The sequence below is a fragment of the Suricata suricatta genome, chromosome 2 (assembly GCF_006229205.1).
Source record: "Suricata suricatta isolate VVHF042 chromosome 2, meerkat_22Aug2017_6uvM2_HiC, whole genome shotgun sequence".
Classification (NCBI taxonomy): Eukaryota; Metazoa; Chordata; class Mammalia; order Carnivora; family Herpestidae; genus Suricata; species Suricata suricatta.
In genome coordinates, this window is record NC_043701.1 from 50,291,534 (window position 1) to 50,314,615 (window position 23,082).

At 46.1% G+C, this 23,082-nt stretch overlaps 1 protein-coding gene across 1 annotated transcript in view; it reads right to left on the minus strand.

Annotated features, from left to right (window-relative positions):
* The window catches only part of COBL (cordon-bleu WH2 repeat protein), a 153,347-nt gene that overhangs the window by 86,347 nt on the left and 43,918 nt on the right, over positions 1 to 23,082 (minus strand). The window contains exons 6-7 of the mRNA XM_029926284.1: positions 21,018 to 21,092; positions 6,068 to 6,250 (exon numbers count right to left, since the gene is read on the minus strand). Coding sequence (XP_029782144.1) covers positions 6,068 to 6,250; positions 21,018 to 21,092 — 258 coding nt within the window. The remainder of the gene's footprint in view (positions 1 to 6,067; positions 6,251 to 21,017; positions 21,093 to 23,082) is intronic.

Genomic DNA, 23,082 nt, shown 5'->3' on the forward strand with positions numbered 1-23,082 from the left:
GGTGCAACAAACTTGAGATCGTGTAGACATGTGCCCATCACACTGGACCTGTATGGAGCTGAATGCTTTCCACGGCGAATGCCATAATTCAAATGCTACAGGACAAAAGGGAGCCCAGATAACTAAAATATTTTTTTAATTATTTGTCTTTACGATAAAAAAGGATTTAGAGCTGTCATCGGCACAAAACAGACACAGATGAACCGTGTGCCGACTAAAAAAATTAGGGAAGGGCTGTTTCTTCTGTATTTGTGGAAAAGGAGAACTCAAATTAGACCACAGAGCATTTTCTAGAAAACTTCCACAAGTTGTTTTTAATCAACTGACAGAGACAAGAGCAAAATACGCTGCTCCATGACCAGCAGAGCGTTTTCAGAGGCAGATGTCAGCAGCTGTGATTTACGTGGTTGTCTCAGTCCTGAATGGGTAAACGGAGTCACCTAAGCACAGATTACTGGACAGTATTCTATTCTTGTTCCTCTCAAAGAGAGGCTCCAAAGACTTAAAAGGATGAACAACCTCCCACCCCCCATCTCTGAAAGTGTGGACTTGTGAATGGGGTGTGTTCATAGTGTGTCCCAGACGTGGGGATAGGCCACCACGAGGGTGTGGTCGTGTTTACCAGAGTGAACCTGTCCCAGGGCCTTGGCGACTTTTTACCTTGCCTTTGGTGTTTACAGCAATACAGAGGTTGATTTTTTGTTTGTTTGTTTATTTATTTTGAGAGAAAGGGAGAGCTCTCAAACAGGGAAGGGGCTATGAGAGAAAGAGGGAGAGTCCCAAGCAGACTCTGTATGGTCAGTACCAACTGTGAGATTGTGACCTGAGCTGAAACCAAGAGTCGGATGCTCAACCGACTGAGCCACCCAGGTGCCCCAAGAATTTGATTTTTTTTTTTAATTTTTTTTTTAATGTTTTTTTAAATTTATTTTTGATACAGAGAGAGACAGAGCATGAGAGGGGAAGGGGCAGAGAGAGAAGGACACAGAACCGGAAGCAGGCTCCAGGCTCTGAGCCAGCCATCAGCACAGAGCCTGACGCGGGGCTCGAACCCACGAACGTGAGATCTGACCTGAGCCGAAGTCGGAGGCTTAACCGACTGAGCCACCCAGGTACCCCTGATTTTTTTTAAAATTTATTTATTTATATTGAGAGAAAGAGGGAGGGAGGAGCAGAGAGAGAGGAAGAGAGAAGGAATCCCAAGGAGGCTCTGCACTGTCAGCGCAGAGCCTGACATAGGGCTTGAACTCACAAACTGTGAGATTATGACCTGAGGCCAAACCAAGATTTGGACACTTAACTGACTGAGCCATCCAGGCACCCCAAGAGTTTGAGTTTTTTAAAGTTTATTTATTTCTTTTGAGAGAGTGAGCGGGGGAGGGGCAGAGAACGAGAGAGAGAGAGAGAGAGAGAGAGAGAGAGAGAGAGAGAGAGAGAACTCTAAGCAGGCTCCACATTGTCAGCATGAGCCCAATATGAGGCCTGACCTCATGAACTGTGAGATCATGACCAGAGCCCAAACCAAGAGTGGGGCACTTAACCGACTAAGCCACCCAGGTGCCCCCCTCCCCAAAAGTTTGATTTTTAAATTTAATCTGCCACTTGGTTAATACAGGAGCCTGGCCAGGGCATAGAGCCACCCCCCCCCCTGCCCGGTCCTCCCTGCCTCCGACTCCTCTCTCCCTGCCGCCCGGCTCTCACACTGGTCCTTGTGCAGTCTGCACGCCTAGGGGAACGGGGAGGTGGGGGTGGAGGGACTCACCAAGGCCACACAAACAGGGAGGACAGAGTTGGGATCTTGAACCCAGGAAGCAGTTGCACTACCTATCTGACCTGTACATCATATACCTGGGAAGGCTGCCTTTTTTTGTTCCCATTTTGCAGAGGAGGAAACTGAGAACCAGGGGGTGACTGGAGGGGTGCCCCTGGGGGCACTTGCATCCACAGCCCCATGCGTCATCTCAGATCTGTGCTGACCTATAGCCTGAGGGGGGCATGTGTGTGCAAGGCACAAGAGATAAGCCTCCTTGGGGACACTACGCCCTGGCATACAAAGGGGCTCTGATCCCCACACGGGCGTAGCAAGCAAGAACTCTGCCCTTGATTGGGGCCAAGGACAAAGCGTGAGGCCGTCTCAGCACAGAGCAGAGTGGAGTGATCACCGCGGGGAATCTCAAAGGTAAAAGAAGAAGAAAAGCCTCGTGCAGAAGAGGCAATCCCTTTGTCCCAGTGAGAAGAAGTTAGCACTTTTTATTTATCTTAACGTCCAACATCCAATGTTAGGCCTCAGCTAAGACTCTGACAAACAGTGCCCAAATATCATTGCATCTCTGTGGCATTTCTTGTGCCAGATGAGCTCTCCAGGTCTGTCCAAGATACTTACACTGAGAGCGCCTCGGTGGCTCAGTTGGTGAAGCATCTGACTTCGGCTCAGTCATGATCTCATGGTTCAGGAGTTTGAGCCCTGCGTCAGGCTCTGTGCTGACAGCTCAGAGCCTGGAGCCTGCTTCAGATTCTGTGTCACCCTCTCTCTCTGCCCATCCCCCATTCATGCCCTGTTTCTCTCTGTCTCATTAATAAATAAACATAAAAAATTAAAAAAAAGATATTCACGCCAAGCGGGTGGATCAGGGCAGCGGATGTTCTGTGGCGTGGTGGTTCTCAAAGTGGGGTTTGCCTGGGAACTGCCTGGGACACTAATTCTCAGGCCCTGCCCCAGACCTACTGAATCAGAAACCCTCAGAGTGGAGCCAAGCAAAATGTGTTCTAACAAGCCCTTTGGGGGTGATTCTGATGTTCACTTAAGTTTGAAAACTACTGAGTCAGCGAATGGTGCCCTCACATATATATCATGCCTGTCGGAATGTTCCACTTAATTAAAACTACATTTGAGGTACTGGGAAGAGGGATGAAAGTCTGGCACAGAAATTCGGTCTCCTCTGGAAAGATAACATGGCTCTCAACCTGTCTTGCCAATTTCTCTGCTAACAGGCTTGTTCAAGGACACCATTAATTTCTTTCACTGGCTCTACCACCTCCGGGAAAATCTCTCAAAAACTGCTCTTAGAAATAACAAATACTGGGGATCCCGTAGGTAACAAACACTGTTATGAAGACAGCATTTGGGGGAACATGTGTCCTCTGAACAGTGACTTGTCTGAAATGATTCCCCTTCTACGACTTGAATCAGAGTTTTCCAGACCAGATGATAAGAAAAAAAAATCTTCTAAAATAAAGAGAATGTAGGCATTTGCCTTTCCCAAACCGAGTCATGTCCTTGAAAATAAGCCTTTCCTCTTCATTCAGGACATCGGTGTTAGTAACAGTTACACAAATAAGGCTTTCCAAACAAACACCTTATCTTTATATGGAAGGAAGTTCGTGAAAAAGGAATTGACGTTCTTCCCCGACAAGGACGACAATACACTTTTGGGTTCCTTTCCCAGAAATTAGTAAATAACAAAATACCTTTCATTTAAAAAGGAAAAATGTGGCCCTAGCAAATGCTTAAATCTAACCCATATGCCACTTATATGCTTAAAAAAGGAGACAGTTTCTAAGTCAAATTCTGCACTCATTCTGTGCCAAATAAAACAGATTTCAGTAAAAAGCTTTTACTGCCTCAGGGGGGAACTCTGTTCATTCTTCAGGGTATAGAGAACTATTTACTTTTCATCCAGAATTCCCGATTCTCTACTTAGGATACATTTTTTCTCTCAGGCAGACTGTATCCACTCTGGAGAATCATGTTCACATCTGAAAACACATCTTCTCTAGATGGAAGAAACTTTTAAGATGCTGATCTGGTTCAGCATTGACCTTTGAGAACATCAGGGAACCACAACTGTCATTGCAAAAGGCCCGCAAGTAATGGTGATACTGGTTTGTGACTTTCATGGCTAACATCCTTCCTAATCAGAAGCAAACCGATGTCCCCAGAGAGAGGTGGGTGAACTATGCTAAATGCTGGAAGTATGGTCTGTGAGTTATGAAAACACTCAGATCGATCCTAAACCCCAGAACACTAAAGAGGCACACTACACAGCCACAGGAAGTAGCTCCGTGTTCAGTTTGCACGGTTAATCCTGCCTGTGTGTAAACAAGTGGGGCGCCATTGGTACCAAATGCTCTTTGTAGTGAAAGACAGCTAAAACATCCAGAGAACTGAGAAGAACTTAGGACTGTAAGAAGACACGAGGGGCACCCGGAGGCTCAGCCCAAGTGTCTGACTTCAGCTCAGATCATGATCTTGCAGTTTGTGGGTTTGAGCCCTGTGTTGGGCTCTGCTGCTGATTGCTCAGAGCCTGGATCCTCCTTCTGATTCTGTCTCCCTCCTTCTCTCTGCCCCTCCCCCGCTCATGCTGTCTCTGTCTCTCAAATACTCAAAATAAAAAAAAAAAGAAAATGCTTAAGAAACACAAAAATCAAAATATTTTCTTCTGAACATGCTGTGTTTAGCAGCAGACTGCTAAGGCACGGATGGAAAAAGTCTGTTCGATGGGAACGGGGGAACGGGGCGGTCTCTGAGGCCTGGGGATAAAAGATCACTCCTGCAAGGATGAAGAAAGATGTATGAAGATTGATGGACAGACAGACAACCAGGCTAAGAAGGAATCTGGGAAGTCTACTACTCCAGAGAACCACTTAGGCATCTCCTAACCATGACCCCAGGCCAAGCCCCCCATCTGGGGGACAGACTTAGTTTCTAGTTTATGGAATAGCCATTTTATGAATAGGCAAAAAAAAAAAAAAAGGGGGGGTTCAAACCAAGATTAGCAGGTATCTGAAGCTCTTGGCCTCTCAGTCTATACGAAGCAGAGACAGGCCGGGTGACACTAAGGCAGAAGGAAAGAGTCAGGGAATGAAGCCCCTGTGGGAGAATTAATGTGTGTTCTATAAAGTCCCTGTTTGCAGCGTGCAGTCTGCCCCCGCCCCCTCAGGAGCTACGGTGCCAACCACTGGGAAACCTCCCTGCTAGTGAGAAATAACGCATCCTTATCATGGCGCAGTGTCTTAGAACATGTGTGGAGCAGGTCCAGTTCTGGACGCAGTTGGTCAGCCTTGGAGAATGCAGCTTCTAGAAGATTCCAAAGCCCGATTGCATCCTGGCCTCCCCGTGTGTTGTCCCTGCTACCCCCCACCTGAATGAGGACGAATGCATTTAGAGGATGAAACCCGTACTTCTAAGTTTTACCGTGAGCCATTCCAAGCCTGGAAAACAGGAGCTGCTTGGCCAAGGAGCATCGGGGTCCCTGAGAAGGGAGGGCCCGGGGTTTCCAGCAGGGCTTCACGCCACGACAGACACACGGGTGCAGATGCCGCCTGCTGAGGACAAAGGCTCTCTCTGGTCCACACGTAGTGACAACCCTTGCAAAGGCATGAAGTTGCTCTGACGATGAACTTAGCACATGTGGCTTCTTACATACACGGTCCTCGCAAACGTCACGTCTCACGGAAAGTGACTTAACGTGAAAAGCCCTCCCTGCTTTCCTGTGAACCTCAATTATTCGGGGGCGTCCCTATCATTCCTGTCCCATACACACTCCAGATTTCTTTCGGTGCCGCAAACCATGGCATTTTTCTCATTTAGCGATCATGATGATGCCCAAAAATTTAAGGCTACAGACACAATAAGTGCTGATAACAAGCACAGGCCTGTAATGACTGAGAGCAGAGGAAGTGTCCTTCTCCATACACAAAGCAGCCTGGCGTCACACCTTTACTTCTTTTTTATGCTTATTTTGAGAGAGAGAGAGACAGAGAGCACGAGCAGAGAGAGAGGGAGAAAGAGAATCCCAAGCAGGCTCCACACTCCTCTCGGAGCCTGACTTGGGGCTTGATCTCACCATCATGAGATCACGACCTGAGCCAAAATCAAGAGTCAGACGCTTAACTGACGGAAGTCACTCAGGAACCCCTCAATTTTACTTCTAAATAAAGCTTAAAGATTCACCCGAAACACTCTTCCTGCTAACTCAATGAGAATAGAGGGCACGCAGGGAACTTCTAGAGAAGTCGCAGGTCCGTTCAGCAGACGTACCGCTCCCCAGAGCCGCCCTCTACCTACCTTTTCCGAGGCCCTGTCCTGCGCTGGTGGCCCTGTACTGGGCAGGGTCGGAGGGGGAGGAGCCCGGCGTTTCTTCATGTCTGACTTCACAGACACCCCTGAGATGTTGCTGAGCGACAGGGACGGACCCAACGTCACGGAGCGTGGATTTGCCATCGGGGAGTTGGGTGTGGTGAGGCAGCCCTGCGGGGAAGGGGACAGAGAGAAACTCTCATCAGTGTGAGGTCACTTCTCCATGTAGGGGTGCTCGAACCTGTAAACCAAGTGCCCAACCGCCCATCTTAGCCTCTAGGATCGTTTCCACTGCTGGGCTTGAAGAGCCTGAGCAAAATGTTCACTCTCTGTAGAAAGCCCGTGTTTTCTCTATGGTGAAAGACACAGCATGGACACATTCCTGCTGCAAAGGTTTCTTCTCTCTTCCTTTCTTTTTAATGTTTATTTAGTTTTTAGACAGAGAAAGAGACAGAGTGAGAGCTCGAGAAGGGTAGAGGCAGAGAGAGGAAGACACAGATCCAAAGCAGACTCCAGGCTCCGAGCTGTCAGCACAGCGCCCAGCGCAGGGCTCAAACCCACGAACCATAAGATCATGACCTGAGCCAAAGGTGGATGCTCAACAGACTGAGCCACTCAGGTGCCCCACAAAGGTTTAGTTTCTTAACCACAAAGGAAATGACAGATCTCTGAAACCCCTGAGAACCTTTACCAGCTAGACTCATTTAACACTCCTGACCAAACCGCAGGTGTGGATTAGCCTCCTTTAAAACGTGAACCTGTCAGTGGGGCGCCTGGGTGGCTCAGTCTGTGAATCGTCCAGCTTTGGCTCAGGTCATGATCTCATGGTTTGTGAGCCCTGCGTGGGGCTCTGTGCTGACAGCTAGCTCAGAGCCTGGAGCCTGCTTCGAATTCTGTATCTCCCTCTCTCTCTGACCCTCTCCAGCTTGAGCTGTCTCTGTCTCTCATAGATAAATAAATGTAAAACAAATCTAAAAACAAATAAATAAATAAAATGTGAACCTGTCAGCAACCCTGCTCTCATGTGTTATAAAAAGAGCTTGTGCAGGGTGCCTGGGGGTCTTAGTCGAGCATCCAACTCTTGATTTCAGCTCAGGTCGTGATCCCAGGGTTGTGGGATGGAGCCCCATTTCGGGCTCTGTGCTCCCAAGGCACCTGCTTGGGATTCTCTCTCTCTCTTCCCTTCTGCCCCTCTCCCCTGTTGCCACACACTCTCTCCTTCAAAAAAAAAAATTAAGTATAGATAAAAGGAGCTTGTGGGGAAGCTTTTATGTGAACGACAGGATCTCTGTATTTAAAACAAGTATTTAGCAGGGCGCCTGGTTGGCTGGTCAATAGAATGTACGACTCTTGATCTTGGGGTCATGAGTTCAAGCCCCACATTGGGTGTTGAGCTTACTTAAAACAGAGCAAGTAAAATAAATATGTAAAGGAAACCCATTGGCAAAAGCACAGTATTATCTACACCCAGACTCACATCCTATTCTGTTCTGCCAAGTTTACTATCATTCAGTTCCCTGAGAAAATCTTTGAGACTCAGATTTTCTTATTCATAAACTTTTCAAAGTTTTAAAACATGTTTATTTTTGAGAGAGAAAGTGCAAGCGAGGGAGGGCCAAGAGAAAAGGAGACAGAGGATCCAAAGCAGGCTCCCCACTCACAGCAGGAGCCTGATGTGGGGCTCCCTCGAACTGCAAGATCATGACCTGAGCCAACGTCAGACGCTCCACCAGCTGAGCCACAGGCGCCCCTCTTGTCCATAAACATGAAAGGCAAAGGAAACCCCACGATTCCTGGAGGTGGCTTTTTATGTCATGCTTCCTTTTGAGTCACTGGGTGCCAAAGCGATCCAATCTACCGATGGTTATCGCTGAAGCATGCGTGGCCCCTGTGGCATCCCAACAGTGACATTCAGGACCAGGCGTTTCACAATCCTGCTGCTAAAACCACTTCTGTTCACTCCACCCTGTCTAGACTCAGGACTTGCAATGCCTCTTGTCCTCAGCCCTCGCCACAATTATGTGTGCCTGACTGATCACTCAACACGGCTGAGAATTCACCTCTGTCCTTCAGATGCATTTGCTTGCAAGCTCTGTACAGAATCCGCCCCAAAAGGTACTTTACAGGTCATCCATTGCGTGTTGATTTCAGGGTTTAATCCCATGATCCTATTGCCCATTTAGCAGTCTGACATCTTGGGGAGGAACCCAACACAGTCTCCTGACACAGGGCCCAACACACACACACACACACACACACACACACACACACACACACACACAGGGATCTTCTCGTAGGAGCGCTCTCATATTCTCATATTTAAAAAAGGGAAATTCTGGGGCACCTGGGTGGCTCCATTGGTTAAGTGTCTGACTCTTGGTTTCAGCTCAGGTCATGAGGAGCATGCTTGGGATTCTCTCTTCCTCTCTCTCTGGTCCTCTCCCTTTGTTCTCTCTCTCTTTCTCTCTCAAAATAAATAAATAAGCATAAAAAAATTTAAATTCCATTGACTTAAAATTGCTGTTAACACCTAGCATACTTCTGTCATATTATAGGGTGGTTTCATTTTTCTCCGGTAAGAATTTTTGGTAAGCATGACCTCATGAGGGCCCACTAAGATGGCCTTACACAGCAGAAAGCCAGAAGCCCATGGGACACTGGTGGCTCAATCGATTAAGTGTCTGACTTTGGCTCAGGTCATGATCTCACAGTTCGTGGGTTTGAGGCCCGTGTCTGGCTCTGTGCTGATTGCTCAGAGCCTGGAGCCTGCTTCGGATTCTGTATCTCCCTCTCTGTCTCCTCCCCCCTCCTCCTTGTGCTCTATCTCTCTCTGTCTCTCAAAAATAAATAAATGTAGGAAAAATATGTTAAAAAAAAAAAAAAAAAGAAAGCCGGAAGTCCAGGGCACATCCCATCGCAGGCCCCTGCAAGTTGGGGTCTCTGTTATCCGGGACAGCAACATGCTTCTCATGATCCATCACCTGTGTGTCTCTGGGACCTCTGAATTTTGACACAATAGGTTTATGTAGCTCCAGTCTGCCCTGTGAGGGCCACACAGATCTCTCCCAACAGCCCACCGTTCACACTCACAGGCAGGCCAATCTTAGGGTCCATCAGACCTGCGTCTATTGGCACTGTCTGAGAACTCTACTATTCAGTAGTGTTGCGCAACCTTCACCCCATGGGCAGCTAAAATATTCAAAACATTTTGGTTTCCCAGAGATATCTGTGGTTTGTCAGATTTTTCCCCCCTTTTTTATCTTATGACCCCCTTTACCCACTTTTTCGCTCTTCTTTCTGGTTGCCTCCCCTCTGGCAACCTGGCGTGATTTTTGTGGGTTTTTTTTTTTCTTTTGGTTCTGCATATAAGAGAGATCTTGCAGTATTTGTCTTTCTTCTCTCTGACTTATGTCACTTAGCATAATATCTCCCTCCATTCATTTGGTCACTAATGGCAAGATTTCATTCTTTATGGCTGGAAAGTATTCCACTGTGTATACAGGAGTATAAATATATTAGAAACAGTTTCTTTACACGTTTATCTGTAGATCTACAGTCTATTAGGTTGTTTCTGTATATTCACTATTGTAAATAACACTGCAATGAACACAGGGGTGCACAGATCTTTTTCTCTTTAGTGTTTTCATTTTCTTTGAATAAATGACCAAAAGTTGAATTGCTGGATCATCTGGTAGTTCTACTTTTGAACTTTCTGAGGAACCTCCGTACCGTTTTCCACAGTGGCCGCACCAGTTTGCGTTCCCACCAACAGTGCACGAGGGTTCCCTTTTCTCCACACCAAAACTTGTTATTTCTTGTCATTTTGACAATATCCATTCTGACTGGTCTGAGGTAGTATCTCAGTGTGGTTTTGATTTGCATTTCCCGGATGATGAGTGATGTTGAGCATCTTTTCATGTGTCTGTTGGCCATCTGGATGTCCTTGTTTTCTAATGTTTTATTTATTTTTCAGAGAGAGAGAAAGAAAATGGGAAAAGGAGGGACAGAGAGAGAGGGAAGACAGAGGATCTGAGGCAGACTCTGCACTGACAGCAGAGAGCCTGATGTGGGGCTCAAACTCATGAACCATGAGATCATGACCTAAGCCCAAGTCAGACACTTAACTGAGTGAGCTGCCTAGGTGCCCCTCCATGTCTTCTTTGAAAAAAAAAAGTCTATTCAGATCTTCTGCCCACTATTGAATTGGATTGTTTGGTTTTTTATTATTCAGCTGTATAAGCTCTTTATACATTTTGGGTATTAGCCCCTTACCAGGTAGATGATTTGCAAGTATTTTCTCCCATTCAGCAGACTGTGCTTTCGTTTTGTTGACAGCTTCCTTTGCTGAACAGAAGCTTCTCTAGGATGATGTCTTCACACTTATTTACTTTTGCTTTTGTCAGGTTCAAAAGCATTAAGGAGCTTCCTGCTTATGTTTTCTTCTAGGGGTTTTAGGGTTTCAGCTCGTAAGTTCAAGTCTCTAATCCACTGTGAGATACTTCATGTGTGTGTGTGTGTAAGAGAGTGGCCTGGTTTTCCCAACACCATTTATTTTTCCCATTGTGTATTCTTGGCTCCTCCGTAAATTAATTGACCATACATGCATGGGTTTATTTCCGGGCTCTCTATGCTGACTCATGAATATTAAATGAAATGGAAAACCAGGATAATCCATACAGCTCCAAGTCCATACAGCTTGGCCCATGTCTTATTCCAATTTAGGGGCTCTTCTCCTGTTACAAAGTGGCAAAGTTCCATGAGGGACAGACCACAGCTTTCCTGCAAGAGAATCTGGCTTCCTGTTCTGGTCCAAATGGGTCAATAACATTTTTTAAATCAAGTCCCCCCCTTTTTTGTAGGGGAATGAGTCCTGCCCTCTCTAATGGTGGGTACCCCAATCTATATTTTGGCTATTACAGTCTTGTTTTTAGGAGTTTCTCTCCCAGGAGTTCAGTCCCATAAACCATTAAGGAAAAAGCCATGGATGATGGAGAGAAAAAGGGATGAAGTGAACACAGCCTTCATACCCAGACCTCATGGGACCTCATGCACGGGGCTAACAGGGTGCTGTTCGCTGGAGGGACGTCAGGTCAGAGACCACGCTAAACTGTGTATCCACAACACCACTGATATTCAATTAATTCATTTATTACATTCAGGGCACAATGATAATTTGATCCTGTGTCACATACACATCTGGGGGGAGACAAATCAAAAGAGAATAAAAACTCCCAATTTCAGGACCTGTGTCCCTGCTCAAAATGAGACCAACACTGTTGCTCTAGGCATCTATTTACTTACTTATTTAGAGCATGCAAGCAGGGGAAAGGGGCAGAGGGAGAGTGAGAAAATCCGAGGCAGGCTCTATACTCAGCATGGTGCCAGACGCAGGGCTCCATCTCACATCCATGAGATCACGACCTGAGTGAAATCAGGAATCCTGGGGAAGATGCACACCCCACCCACCATGGGCTCACCTGGGAGTTCTAGTCCCACAGAAGCCCTGAACTTCAAAATGCTGGTGTATGCCTTTGACTTGGTGTCCAGAATGGGCTGTGCCCCGAACCCATCAGAGCCCTGGGGACAGGCTCTGGGTAGGGCCAGCACCCTACAGCAAAGGGCATTGTTGGCTGTCGCAGCCTAAGGACTCCCTGTAGTCTGATGAAGGTCCTGGGACGGCTGGACTTCCCTAGAAGAACTGTGGGGTTCACACACACACTGTAGTTGAGCAGACATCAGTGCTACTCAAGAAACTGAGTAGGTCCAAGGTCAACACTGCTCTTTCAAGGAAACCCAGACTTCATGGTAGATTTTCCTCTGCTTCTGTTCCTCATGTACATCTGCATGAGGCACCTTTGCAAACACACCAGTGCACATGCCTAAGGAGGGAATCTGATCACATGAACAGGAAGGGATGCACTGAGCTCTGGCGAGAATGTGTTTCTGTGTCAAGAGACTGACAGGCCGATCTACAATTGATGTCATTCAAACCGCATCTCGTGAGACCGATCAGGTTGGCGCATCTCCCTGAAGTGGGAGCAGATCCTTGGACGAGGCTTATGAGGGATTCAGATGCAGTTGTTGTTTAGAGATTAAGGAAAGCATTTTGGTGGCAGTGGCTGTAGTTAAAGTAGGCGGGGGCAAGCCTCTCTTCTAACTTGCATCAGATACTTTCAGGATGACACAAGCCTAGAGTTTTAATGCAGAGGAGAGTTGAAGCCCAAGGAGTCAGTGCCACTACCTACTCCGGACAGCCCACTGCCCACTGATGGCATTAACTCAGATCCAGGAGTCAGGCTGCCTCTCCTGTCCTGACATTCTGCTGCCCCCTCTTGAAAGGCGTCAATATAACTTTTCTCTTCTTCTGAAAGCTTTGTCAAAGAACCACGTGGGAAAGGAGATGCAGTCAGACCTGTTCCCCCACTGTCTTTCCCTCCAATATGGGTTTTGGCAGAGTCCAGGGCAGGACCGCAAGCTACAAGTCTGACGGGGCCGACAGACACCCTCCGGGGGGACCTGTGTGGCAGAGCTCCTGACATTTTCTAGCAAGAAAGGAGAGGATATCCTCATTCTCATTCTGTGGCTGCCAGCACCATCCTGGGCAATGCATGGGGCAATGTTCCCTTCCCAGGAAGGTGTTCTCTGTCTGCTTTCTCTTCTCCTTGTGGCATAGCCTTCCCGACAGGCCATTAGCTAGATCCCTCAGCCAGAGGGCATGCGGGCCCTGGCACACTGGAGCTCCCAAGTTGATTCGGAGTAAATGCACTGCAGGAGGGATAAAGCATGCCAACTTCATGTGAACTGATCCCCGTGAAGGGCAGGGACTTATGAATCCACTTTCTGGTATGTGAGATGCTGGGAAGTGGCTGTTCCCTCGGCTGAGTCCCTCCATGCGAATGCTGGAGGGATGGTATTGCTTTCATGGGAAAGCTGCAGAAGCTTTTTGGACAGGACCCATATTTTGGCCAGCAAAATGCTACATCACACAAGCTCTTCGATACTTACAAGCATGAGAACAATTTGGGGTCATTTTTCTACTGGCAGGGATCTCTTCTTAGAATGAGCAATCCCGGGGTGGCTGGGGGTGGGGGCTCAGTCAGTTAGGGCATCTAACTCTTGATTTGGCCTAGGTCATGATCTCATGGTTCGTGAGATGGAGCCCTGCGTTGGTGAGATGGAGCACGCTGTCAGTATGGAGCCTGTTTGAGATTTTCTCCCTCTCTCTCTGTCCCTCCCCTGCTCACACTATCCTCCGTCCAACTTTGGCTCATGCAAGCATGTTTCTGGACCAAGTTATGCTGGTGAGCCAAGCTCCTACTGTGCCAGTGACGCTCTGCAGTGCCAGCTGTGAGGTTGTCCCCATGCATGGTGCCCGGTCAACCTCATCTCATCCTCGTGGGTCCCTGCACAGTGAGGATACAGACCACTCCACACACAGGGGAGGTGATGCGTTAGCAGGTCATGGAATCCAAACTCAACCAAACAAAAGCCCTTCCTCCTACAATCTTTTTTAAAAATTATGAAGAGACCACACTGCAATAGAGCACATTGTAAAGGACACGGTGCTCCCTGGATGTAATCAAAACTGCATGTGTATCACAAGGCTGGCCATGGGTGGCACATGGAGGTCTGTATAAAGACAGGCTGGAGAAAGCACATAACATGGGGCGCCTGGGTGGCTCAGTCTGTTGAGCATCCAACTTTGGCTCAGCTCATGATCTTGTGGCTTATGAGTTCACACCCCATGTTGGGCTCTGTGCTGACAGCTTGAACCTGTAGTCTGCTTCAGTTTCTGTGTCTCCCTCTCTGTCTCTCTCTCTCTCTCTCAAAAATAAATACAAATAAAAAAAAAGAAATGAAAATACACAACGTGACAGAAAACTGAGCTGGGCTGTAGGCATTCTATGTGAGTCTCCCATTCCACTTTTATAACTTTCTCTATGCTATTGTTTAATAATTTTGAATATAAAACACTTTAGAAAGGTACAGAGCGATCATGGGGTACCTGGGTGGCTATGAGTGTCTGATTTCAGCTCAGCTCATGATCTCACGGTTCGTGAATTTGAGCCCTGGGTCAGGCTCTGCGCTGACAGCGTGGAGCCTGCTTGGGATTCTCTCTCTTCCTTTTCCATTCTCCCTGCCTCTCCCCTCTCATGCTCTCTCTCTCTCTCTCTCTTTTTTTTCTCTCTCTCACACTAAATAAACGAACTCTCTCTCAAAATAAATAAATAAATAAACTTAAAAAAAAAGTGATCACTACCTGTATTGTTTCTACATCACAAACTTGTGTCTCAGCCCTCAGGACACAGCTTTCTGTTCTCAATGTGTGGACTTCCAAACACAGGGAATTTGGGCTGTTCCCAGGCCAGGCAGGAACACAGTTTCCACAGAATTCATTCAGCTTGTGAAAACACTGACCCCTAGTGGCAGCACTGACTCAACACACTCTCTTGGGAGTGCTTGAAAGTCCTTCCTGATCCACGGGGGTTCTTTTATTTATTCATTTATTTATTTTATTTATGTATCTATTTTGAGAGAGAGAGAGCGGCCAGGGGAGGGGGAGAGAGAAAGAGAGAGAGTGAAGGAAAGAGAGAGGGAATCCCCAGCAGGCTCCAAGCCGTCAGCACAGAGTCCAACTTTGGGCTTGAACCCAGAAACCATGAGATCATGACCTGAGCCAAAGTGAGATGCTTAACCGACTGAGCCACCCAGGTGACCCTAGGGACGGGATTTTACCAGACCCTGGCAACCTGGGTGGAAATACTGCATCTCTGAGAAGCATGGGACTCATGGCAGCTAAAATTTTAGTTTTTCAACTAAATTTTTAATAACTGTACAATCATTTTTAATAACTGTTCCTAAAAGTGCTGTTTTACTGGTGGGCATCCCTAGACACCTCTGGGCTTCTATGTGCAGGCCTCTGATATTGTGACAGCTCCCATCGGGGCCAGGGAGACTTTCCACCTGGTTCCCCCAAACAGATTGGGGCTCTGAAACTGGAAATCTCTTGAGAACACAGAGCACCTCCTTCCATCTGTGAGAAGCAAGGCACTAATTCCATACTTGCTTTGACGGCGTAAATGGAAAAGGAGCTCCAGACATTTTAAATGTTTATTTATTTTTGAGACAGAGAGAAACAGAGTGTGAATAGGGAAGGGGCAGAGAAAGACAGAGATACAGAATATGAAACAGGCTCCAGGTTCTGAGCTGCCAGCACAGAGCCCGATGTGGGGTTCGAACCCATGAACCATGACATGAGATCATGACCTGAGCTGAAGTCTGACACTTCACCGACTGAGCCACCCAGGCACTCCCAGAGCATTTTCTACTTTATGGTACCGATACACTAATTTGGGTGAGTCATTTTGGGGCACTGAATTTGTAAATCTGTAACTTGTAAATTAACTCAGGTACCTCATTCCATCAACGCGCATGATTTATCATTGCTGTTCCTGTGACTTATGGAAAGGCATTGCCTTGTTCCCCTCACCCCTCATCACATCCAATGGTGACCAACCGTCTCCTTCCTCTCTAGATGTGAGAGACTGAGAGAACCATGTGCTAGCAGGGATATAGAAGGGTTTCCCAGAAAATGTAAAATTCCAGGAAAACAGCTTGACATTATTTGGGAGGTGATTATATTTACCGATTCGAGGACCCTTGGATGAAGAAGATGAAGATGTGGGGTGCCCGAGTGGCTTAGTCTGTTATCTGTCTGACTTCAGCTCAGGTCATGATCATATGGTTCATGAGTCTGAGCCCGCTTCAGATCCTGTTTCCATCTCTCTGGCCCTTCCCTGCTCATGCATGCGTCCATACTCTCTCTAGCTCTCTAAAAAAATAAATAAATATTAAAACAAAAAAAGAAGATGAAGATGTGCCTTGGGATACACTTTGGTTTACATGAACTTAAGTATCTTTTCAGGGAAGATCTGATTCCTTTGCATCTACATCAGGGTATTTTCTTTTTAAAGCAAATCTGTTCTCTTTAGACTCTTAGGTTGAACCACTCCCATTTTCTCAAAGAAAAATAAGGAGTCATGTCTGCAAACTTTCTAATCAAGCTCTGACTGAGTTTACTCATATCACAGAGCTTCCCAGAGTGTTAGGTGGGGGCCCTGTAATTTCCAATCTTATAGAGTAGTAGTGTTACACCCACTATCTGGATGGGGGACGTGGAGACACAGAGGTCCTCTGGGCTGTGTGGGACCAAAAGCTTTTCTCTCACAACCTAAGGTCATATGCCTGCATTCAGTTAAGATCAGTGGCTTGGGGGAAAATTTATAAAAACAAGGGCAGAAAGTTCCATCACCAACACTACATGCTTGATAGACGTGAGCAAAGTATCAAACGTAAATAAGACATAGTGAACGTAAATGACATTGGGAAACACAAGCAGATGGCCAGATGTGCTCAACCACTTGGCCCAGACAGCTGGCAGGTTCCGCATCTGTGTAAGGAAGAGGACAGTCACTTCACAGTGTTGCTAGGCGGACGCCATGAGACCACAGCACAGAACGAAGCACGGGCAGTGGCCAGCGCCGCCACCTGCCACTGTTATTTTATTAAGTGAGGTCCTGCCCCTATGGTGTCAAGCCCAGGAAACTCCTTTCCAGGCCAACAATTAACCTATCACATTGCAGCTTCATTAGGAATTTTAATTTCCAGGAAAAGTCACCCTTCATTAAAAAAACAACAACAACCAAAAAACACTTTATCAGCATATGAGGTTCCTCTCCTTTTCTCACTTTGTATTGTCCAAACAGACCACAGAGGGGTGATACATGGAAGTTCATTACGGGTTTAACTTCTATTTCTCATTAGGAGTGAACTTGAGCATTTTTCCATCACTTACATTTCTTTTCCTCTGAACTTTCTACAAATATCTATCTTGGTCAGCAGGGCACCCTTTTATTTTTCTTTACTTATTTTTGAGGGGAGGGAGATAGAGAAAGGGGTGGGGAAGCAAGCCAGGGAGGGGCAGAGAGAGAGGGAGAGAGAGAATTCCAAGCCCGACACGCACAAGGCTCCAATGCACAAACCGTGAGTTCGTGACCTAAGCCGAAACCAAGGGTCGGACACTTAACCGACTGAGCCACCCAGGTGCCCCCTTTTTCTTTTTTTTTTTTTAATTTGAAGTAGACACACAATGCTGTATTAGTGTCAGGTGTAAAACACAGTGAATTGACACATCTATACATCATTCAACGCCCACCATGGTTAAGTGTCGTGTTGCATTGTACAACGTTATTACGATATTATCGACGATGGTCTCTCAGCTGTGTTTTTCATCCCTGTGACTGGAAGCCTGTACGCCTCAATCCCCTTCACCTACTTCGCCCACTCCCCCTGCCCCAGCCCCTCTGACAATCACCAGTGTGTTCTCTGCATTTATGAGTCTGCTTCTGCTTGTCATTTAGATTTTAGACTCCACATATAACTGAATACAAAGAAAAGATACGCCATATACACGATAGAATATTATTCAGCGGTAGAAAAGAATGAAATCTTGTTATTGGCAGTGATGTGGATGGACCTACAGGGACTCACTAAATACAATAAACTCAGACAAAGACAAACACCCTATGATTTCACTTATATAGGGTTGCTATTGCTTTTCTGTTTCTAAGAGCCCCATCCTGCATTTGTCATTTGGACTTTTACTTTGCTTATAACATTCTCTTTCCCTTCCTCTCTCCCTCTCTTCTGTCATTCAAGAATTTAGTTTTCTTTGAAGTCAAATTCACCAGTGTTTTAGGAAGGTATCCCCTACTGTCAATTTGCAGATGAATTCACTCCTGTTTTCAGTTAGTAACTGCCTGGTTTCAATTTTTGTATTTACATTTCTGATTCATTTGTTTGTTATCCTCACACGTACACGATTTCCTCTTTCTCTGTAGGGCTATTCAATGATCTCAAATCCCTGGTATTAATAAGTTTATTTCCCTCCACTGATTTGACATATGATCTACATTGTATATCAGTATCTGTCTTCAACTTGCTCCAGAGTTTCTATCGGGTTTCTCTGAGCTATTGTGGCCAATATTACATGGTCTGAATTACAGAGGCTTAAGAAGCACTTTAAAACTAGTTAGGCTTATCCATCCCCCTTGACTTTCAGGGTTTTCCTGGCTAGTTATTGCTTGTTTATTTTTCCAAATAAACTTTATAACCAATTTATTTAGCTCTACAACAAAACCTGTCAACAAAAAATGTTGAATCTTTGCATTTAAGAGCACGGCATGTCTTTCTGTGGACAATTTTACTTTTGGGTGTCTCTATGGAATTTTATAATTTTTCTTATAAGTGCTTTGAATGGTTCCTATAAAGTTTTTGTCTAGGTTCTATTTATCTATATCATAAATATATTTCTTATGTTGCACTGAGGAAAAAAACTCACACAAATTAGAAATGCCCACAACAAAATTTATGCTGCTGTTCTTTGTGTGAGAAAAAGCTGTAATACTAACTGTAATAAGCAAAGAAGTGTGAGCAGGTAAGCTCTTTAGTGTAACTTAATAGACTCCCTACTCAAATACTAATGTAGCTTACAGAGTACATGAAACATGAGAAGGCTTTTTATTTTTTTTAAGAGAGAGAGCACAGGTGCATGTGTGTGAGGGAGGGAGGGGACGAGGGAGAGAGACAGAGAGACAGAATCTTAAGCAGCCTCCACACTCAGCACAGAGCCCACCATGGGGCTCAATCTCACGACCATGGGATCATGACCCACGAGCCAAAATCAAAAGTCATGCTCAACCGAGTGAGCCACCCAAATGCCCCTGGAAGACATTTTCCAATAATTTGTGGCCAAAATTGAGATGAAAATTATAGACTAATGAGTCAATGGACAGTGGATTTAAGTCTGTTTTATCACCAAGCAAATGGCATTGCTGACGTGGTCATGTCAGGTAAAGACCTGCTTAGATTACACAGCTAAAGAAGAGATTGTCTTAAGAATCATTACATAATTTTATTCAGGTTATTTAGACAAAGGTAAGAATGGCTGCAGGAGTTTCTGTGGACTGGCGGCTGTGGCCACGTCTGGGTCAAGTACAGCCTTAGCTCCTGCCATGTGTAAATCCTTCTTCAAACTGGAAACCAACAAGATTTGATTGTCTTGAGAGCTGAGAGCTGATTTGCACAGAGCATTAAAATATAGCCATGAAGGGGTGCCTGGGTGGCTCAATTGGTTGAGCATCAGCCCCTTGATTTCAGCTCATATCAGGATCCCAGGGTCATGGAAGGGAGTGTTGCACTGTGCTGTATGCTGAGCGTGCGGAGCCTGCTTGGGATTCTCTCTCTCTGTCCCTCCTCTGCTTTCGTGCATTATTGCGCTCCCACTTTCTTGCTCTTGAATATAAATAAATAAACTTTAAAAAATGGTGATGAAAGAGAATGAAATCTTGCCATTTGTAACAGTGTGGATGGAACTAAAGTGTATTACGTTAAGCAAAATAAGTCAGAGAAAGACAATATCATGTGATTTCACTCACTCATGGAATTTAAGAAACACAACAGATGAATATAGGGGAAGGGAAGGAAAAATAAGATACAAATAGAGAGGGAGGCACTTAGACTCTTAAATACAGAGAACAAACTGACGGTTGCTGGAGGGGAAATGGATGTGGGGATGGGTTAAATGGGTGATGGGCATTAAAGAGGGAACTTATTTTTTTTAACCTTTTAAATATTTATTCATATTTGAGAGAGAGAGAGAGAGAGAGAGAGAGAATGAGCAAGGGAGGGGCAGAGACAGAGCAAGACACAGAATCTGAAGCAGACTCCAGGCTCTGAGCTGTCAGCACAGACCCTGACATGGGGTTTGAATCCATGAACCCCGAGATCATGACCTGAGCCAAAGCCGGACACTCAACCGACTGAGCCACCCAGGCGCCCCATGATTTCAATGTCTGTTTCTATCACATTTGTTCCTTTAGGAAAGAAGTCTTCAAATGCTATTTACAAAAATGCCTACAAGTAATGAGTGCAATTATATTTTCTTATATCTCCCAGAAGTCAATAACTCCAGGGTGATTGAGTAACAAGCCCTCTACCAGTCAAATGGCTTCTAAATCTTGTCTGTTTACAGATTTGAAAGAGAACTTAATCGGGTACAGATAAAAGACCATTTGAAGGGCACCTGTGTGGCTCAGTCAGTTAAGCATTCGACTTTGGCTCCGGTCATGATCTCTTGGTGTGTGGGTCTGAGCTGTTAGCACAGAGTCTGGAGCCTGCTTTGGATTCTGTCTCTCTATCTCTCTGCCCCTCCCCGCTTGCACTCTGTTCTCTGTCTTTCAAAAAATAAACATTAAAATTTTTTTTAATTATGAAGAAATGTTTTATATGCCAACTTTGAAATATGAGGGTACAGGTAGTTTTAAAAATCCTTTTGGGGCACCTGGGTGGGTCAGTGGGCTAAATGTCTGACTCTTGATCACAGCTCGGGCCATGATCTCATGGTTTGTGAGTTCAAGCCCCGCCTTGGGCTCTGTATTAATAGTGGGGAGCCTGCTTGGGAGGCTCTCTCTCTCCCTCTCTGTCCTGTCTCTCTCTCTCTCTCAAAATAAAACTAAAAAACAAATAAATAAAACTTGAATAAATTTCCTTCCGAAGCATAGTTGAGGAGTTTGCGAACTGGTAGATTCAGGAAGGGAAAGAGGGCCATGTGGCCCCCAAACTGTCGGCCAGGCCAGAGAGTGTAAGCTCAGTCAAGTTCATCTGACCAAGGACACCCTGATTGTGCTGACTGGTACCTGTTCTGGATGTAGCACAGGCCAGGGAAGTGGAAACCATGTGCAGCTTTGTGCCTCTAGTGAGACTGAAAGTACAAAACCTAAACAACCAAACTGATCTAGGATTCCATTTCTAGAAGGTTCTGTGAAGCAGTGAGAAGCACGCCCGGTTAGCAAGAAGCCCCTGCGGGGTTAGTACTCACGTTCGAGCCCCTTCCCAAAGCCGGCTGTGACGTGTCCCCATCGCTGTCTGCCCCAGCCCGTCCGATCTGCTCGGCCTGGAACACAGACGCGCACCAGGTCATGTCCATGTCAAAGGTCAAGTGAGTCCAGGCAAAAGATCCTTCTCTCAATTACTGAAGTCACAGATAGCAGCTCAAGGCAGCAGACTATGCTAGATGGGAATCGTGGACCACGTCCCTCAGCTCAGGAGCCCAGAAGCCCCTAAACAAAGTGCTCACTGATCTGAACACCATTTGTGAAATCAGTGACTCACGGGGAGGCATTTTCTCTTTGCATTTTCCCAAAAGCATAGCGTCAGCTCAAAAAACACACAAGAAGAAAACAGTAGTTACTGGGTCCGAGCTGAATGAGCGTGCTCTGAAAACCAGTAAAGGAACTAGTTTTGGGGGCTTTCTGAAACAGCTCAGTGGGGGCATGCCGATCCACAAAAGAAAAATAATAATGGTATCTCACTCCATTGTGAACAGCGATGTTTTTTTGCATTGATGGTTTGCTGGCCATGAGTTACGAAATCATCGGGCACAATGGGAAACACAGTTCAAGCTGACCCCCCACCCCCAATAAGAATCTTTGGAGACAGTACCTAAGAATCCAATTGTTAGGCTAGGTCTATAGGGTGATTTTTAGGTATTTATGCAGAAACCGCTGGGTTACAGGAGTAAATAATGTCCTAACAGTAGAAAAGTATCATGTTTTAAAACCATGAAACCACCAAAGTTTTATTTTTATTTTTGTGAGAAGGAGCATGGAGGGGAGGGGCAGGGAAAGAGGGGAACAGAGGATCTCTGCGCTGACAGCAGTGAGCCCAACACGGGGCTCAAACTCATGAACCATGAAATCATGACCTGAGCCAAAGTCAGATGTTCAACCAACTGAGCCACCCAGGTGCCCCTAAAATGTCAAAGCTTTAAAATAAGGAAAGATATGCGCCCTCAGCTACTTCAGCCAAAATGCTATCCTTTAAGTATATCTTCTGTTGAGATTATACACTCAAACACACATTCACATACTTTTTGCTTTAAGGAGATAATGTGAAGACTTACGTTAGCTTCAAATTGCCTTGATATTTCTACGTTCTTAGTGTTCTGTTCTCTTGAGACATTTGTAGATTATCTGGCATCCTAACATTTTAGGACTCCCTTAAATCATGATTTCTCTAGGGGCACCTGAGTGGCTCAGTCAGTTAAGTATTCGACTTTGACTCAGGTCATGATCTCACAGTTTGTGGGTTTGAGCCCCGCATCGGACTCTGGGCTGACAGCTCAGAGCCTGGAGCCTGCTTCTGATTCTGTGTCTCCCTCTCTTTCTGCCCCTCCCATGCTCATGTTCTCTGTCTCAAAAATAAATAGAACACTAAAAAATTAAAAAAAAAAAAAGATTTTGCCCAATCCTTTTAGGATTAAGGAAGAAAAGTGTGAACCAACTACACTAGGAATGAGGGAGGAAGGGCCCGGGCTCTGGATGGACAGGCCGTGTAAACTCGGGCCATCACTGGCCTCAGGGTCAGCTCAGGGGCACACAGCCTCGGCCCCCGCCCCCACCTGTGCAAGGTGCTGCATGCTGCCTCCCTCAGCAGGTTTCCAGAAGGTGAGGCGAACCTGCACACAGCGCAGCCTCTCAAACCAAGAAGCAGAGAGGAGCAAGGCACGGAGAGGCTGGGGCCAAACACGACAGATCATGAGGGTGAGTATTCAACCCGGTAAGAGCAGAATCACATAAAGTAAGGGAGAGGGAGAGACAGGTGCAGGAGAGAGACAACCCAATCCCGGCCTACCAGAGAGGGCGCCAAGAGGCCAGGACAGCAAGGGTCCCTGCAGCTTTGGTATTTTCCCAGGGTCCCCGGTGGTGGCGTAGCCAAGCAGCCAAAGGCCATTTTATTTTGCTTAAAACAAAAGGATTTTTCGATGTTGTACTGGCTGTGTTGGTGGTTCCTTCTCTCCAAAGGAGTGTGAGACTCCAGAGGGCCCCTGTGATCTCCATGTGAGGAACCGGTAGGTTTTACTGGGAACTGGTTCTGTCGGGATC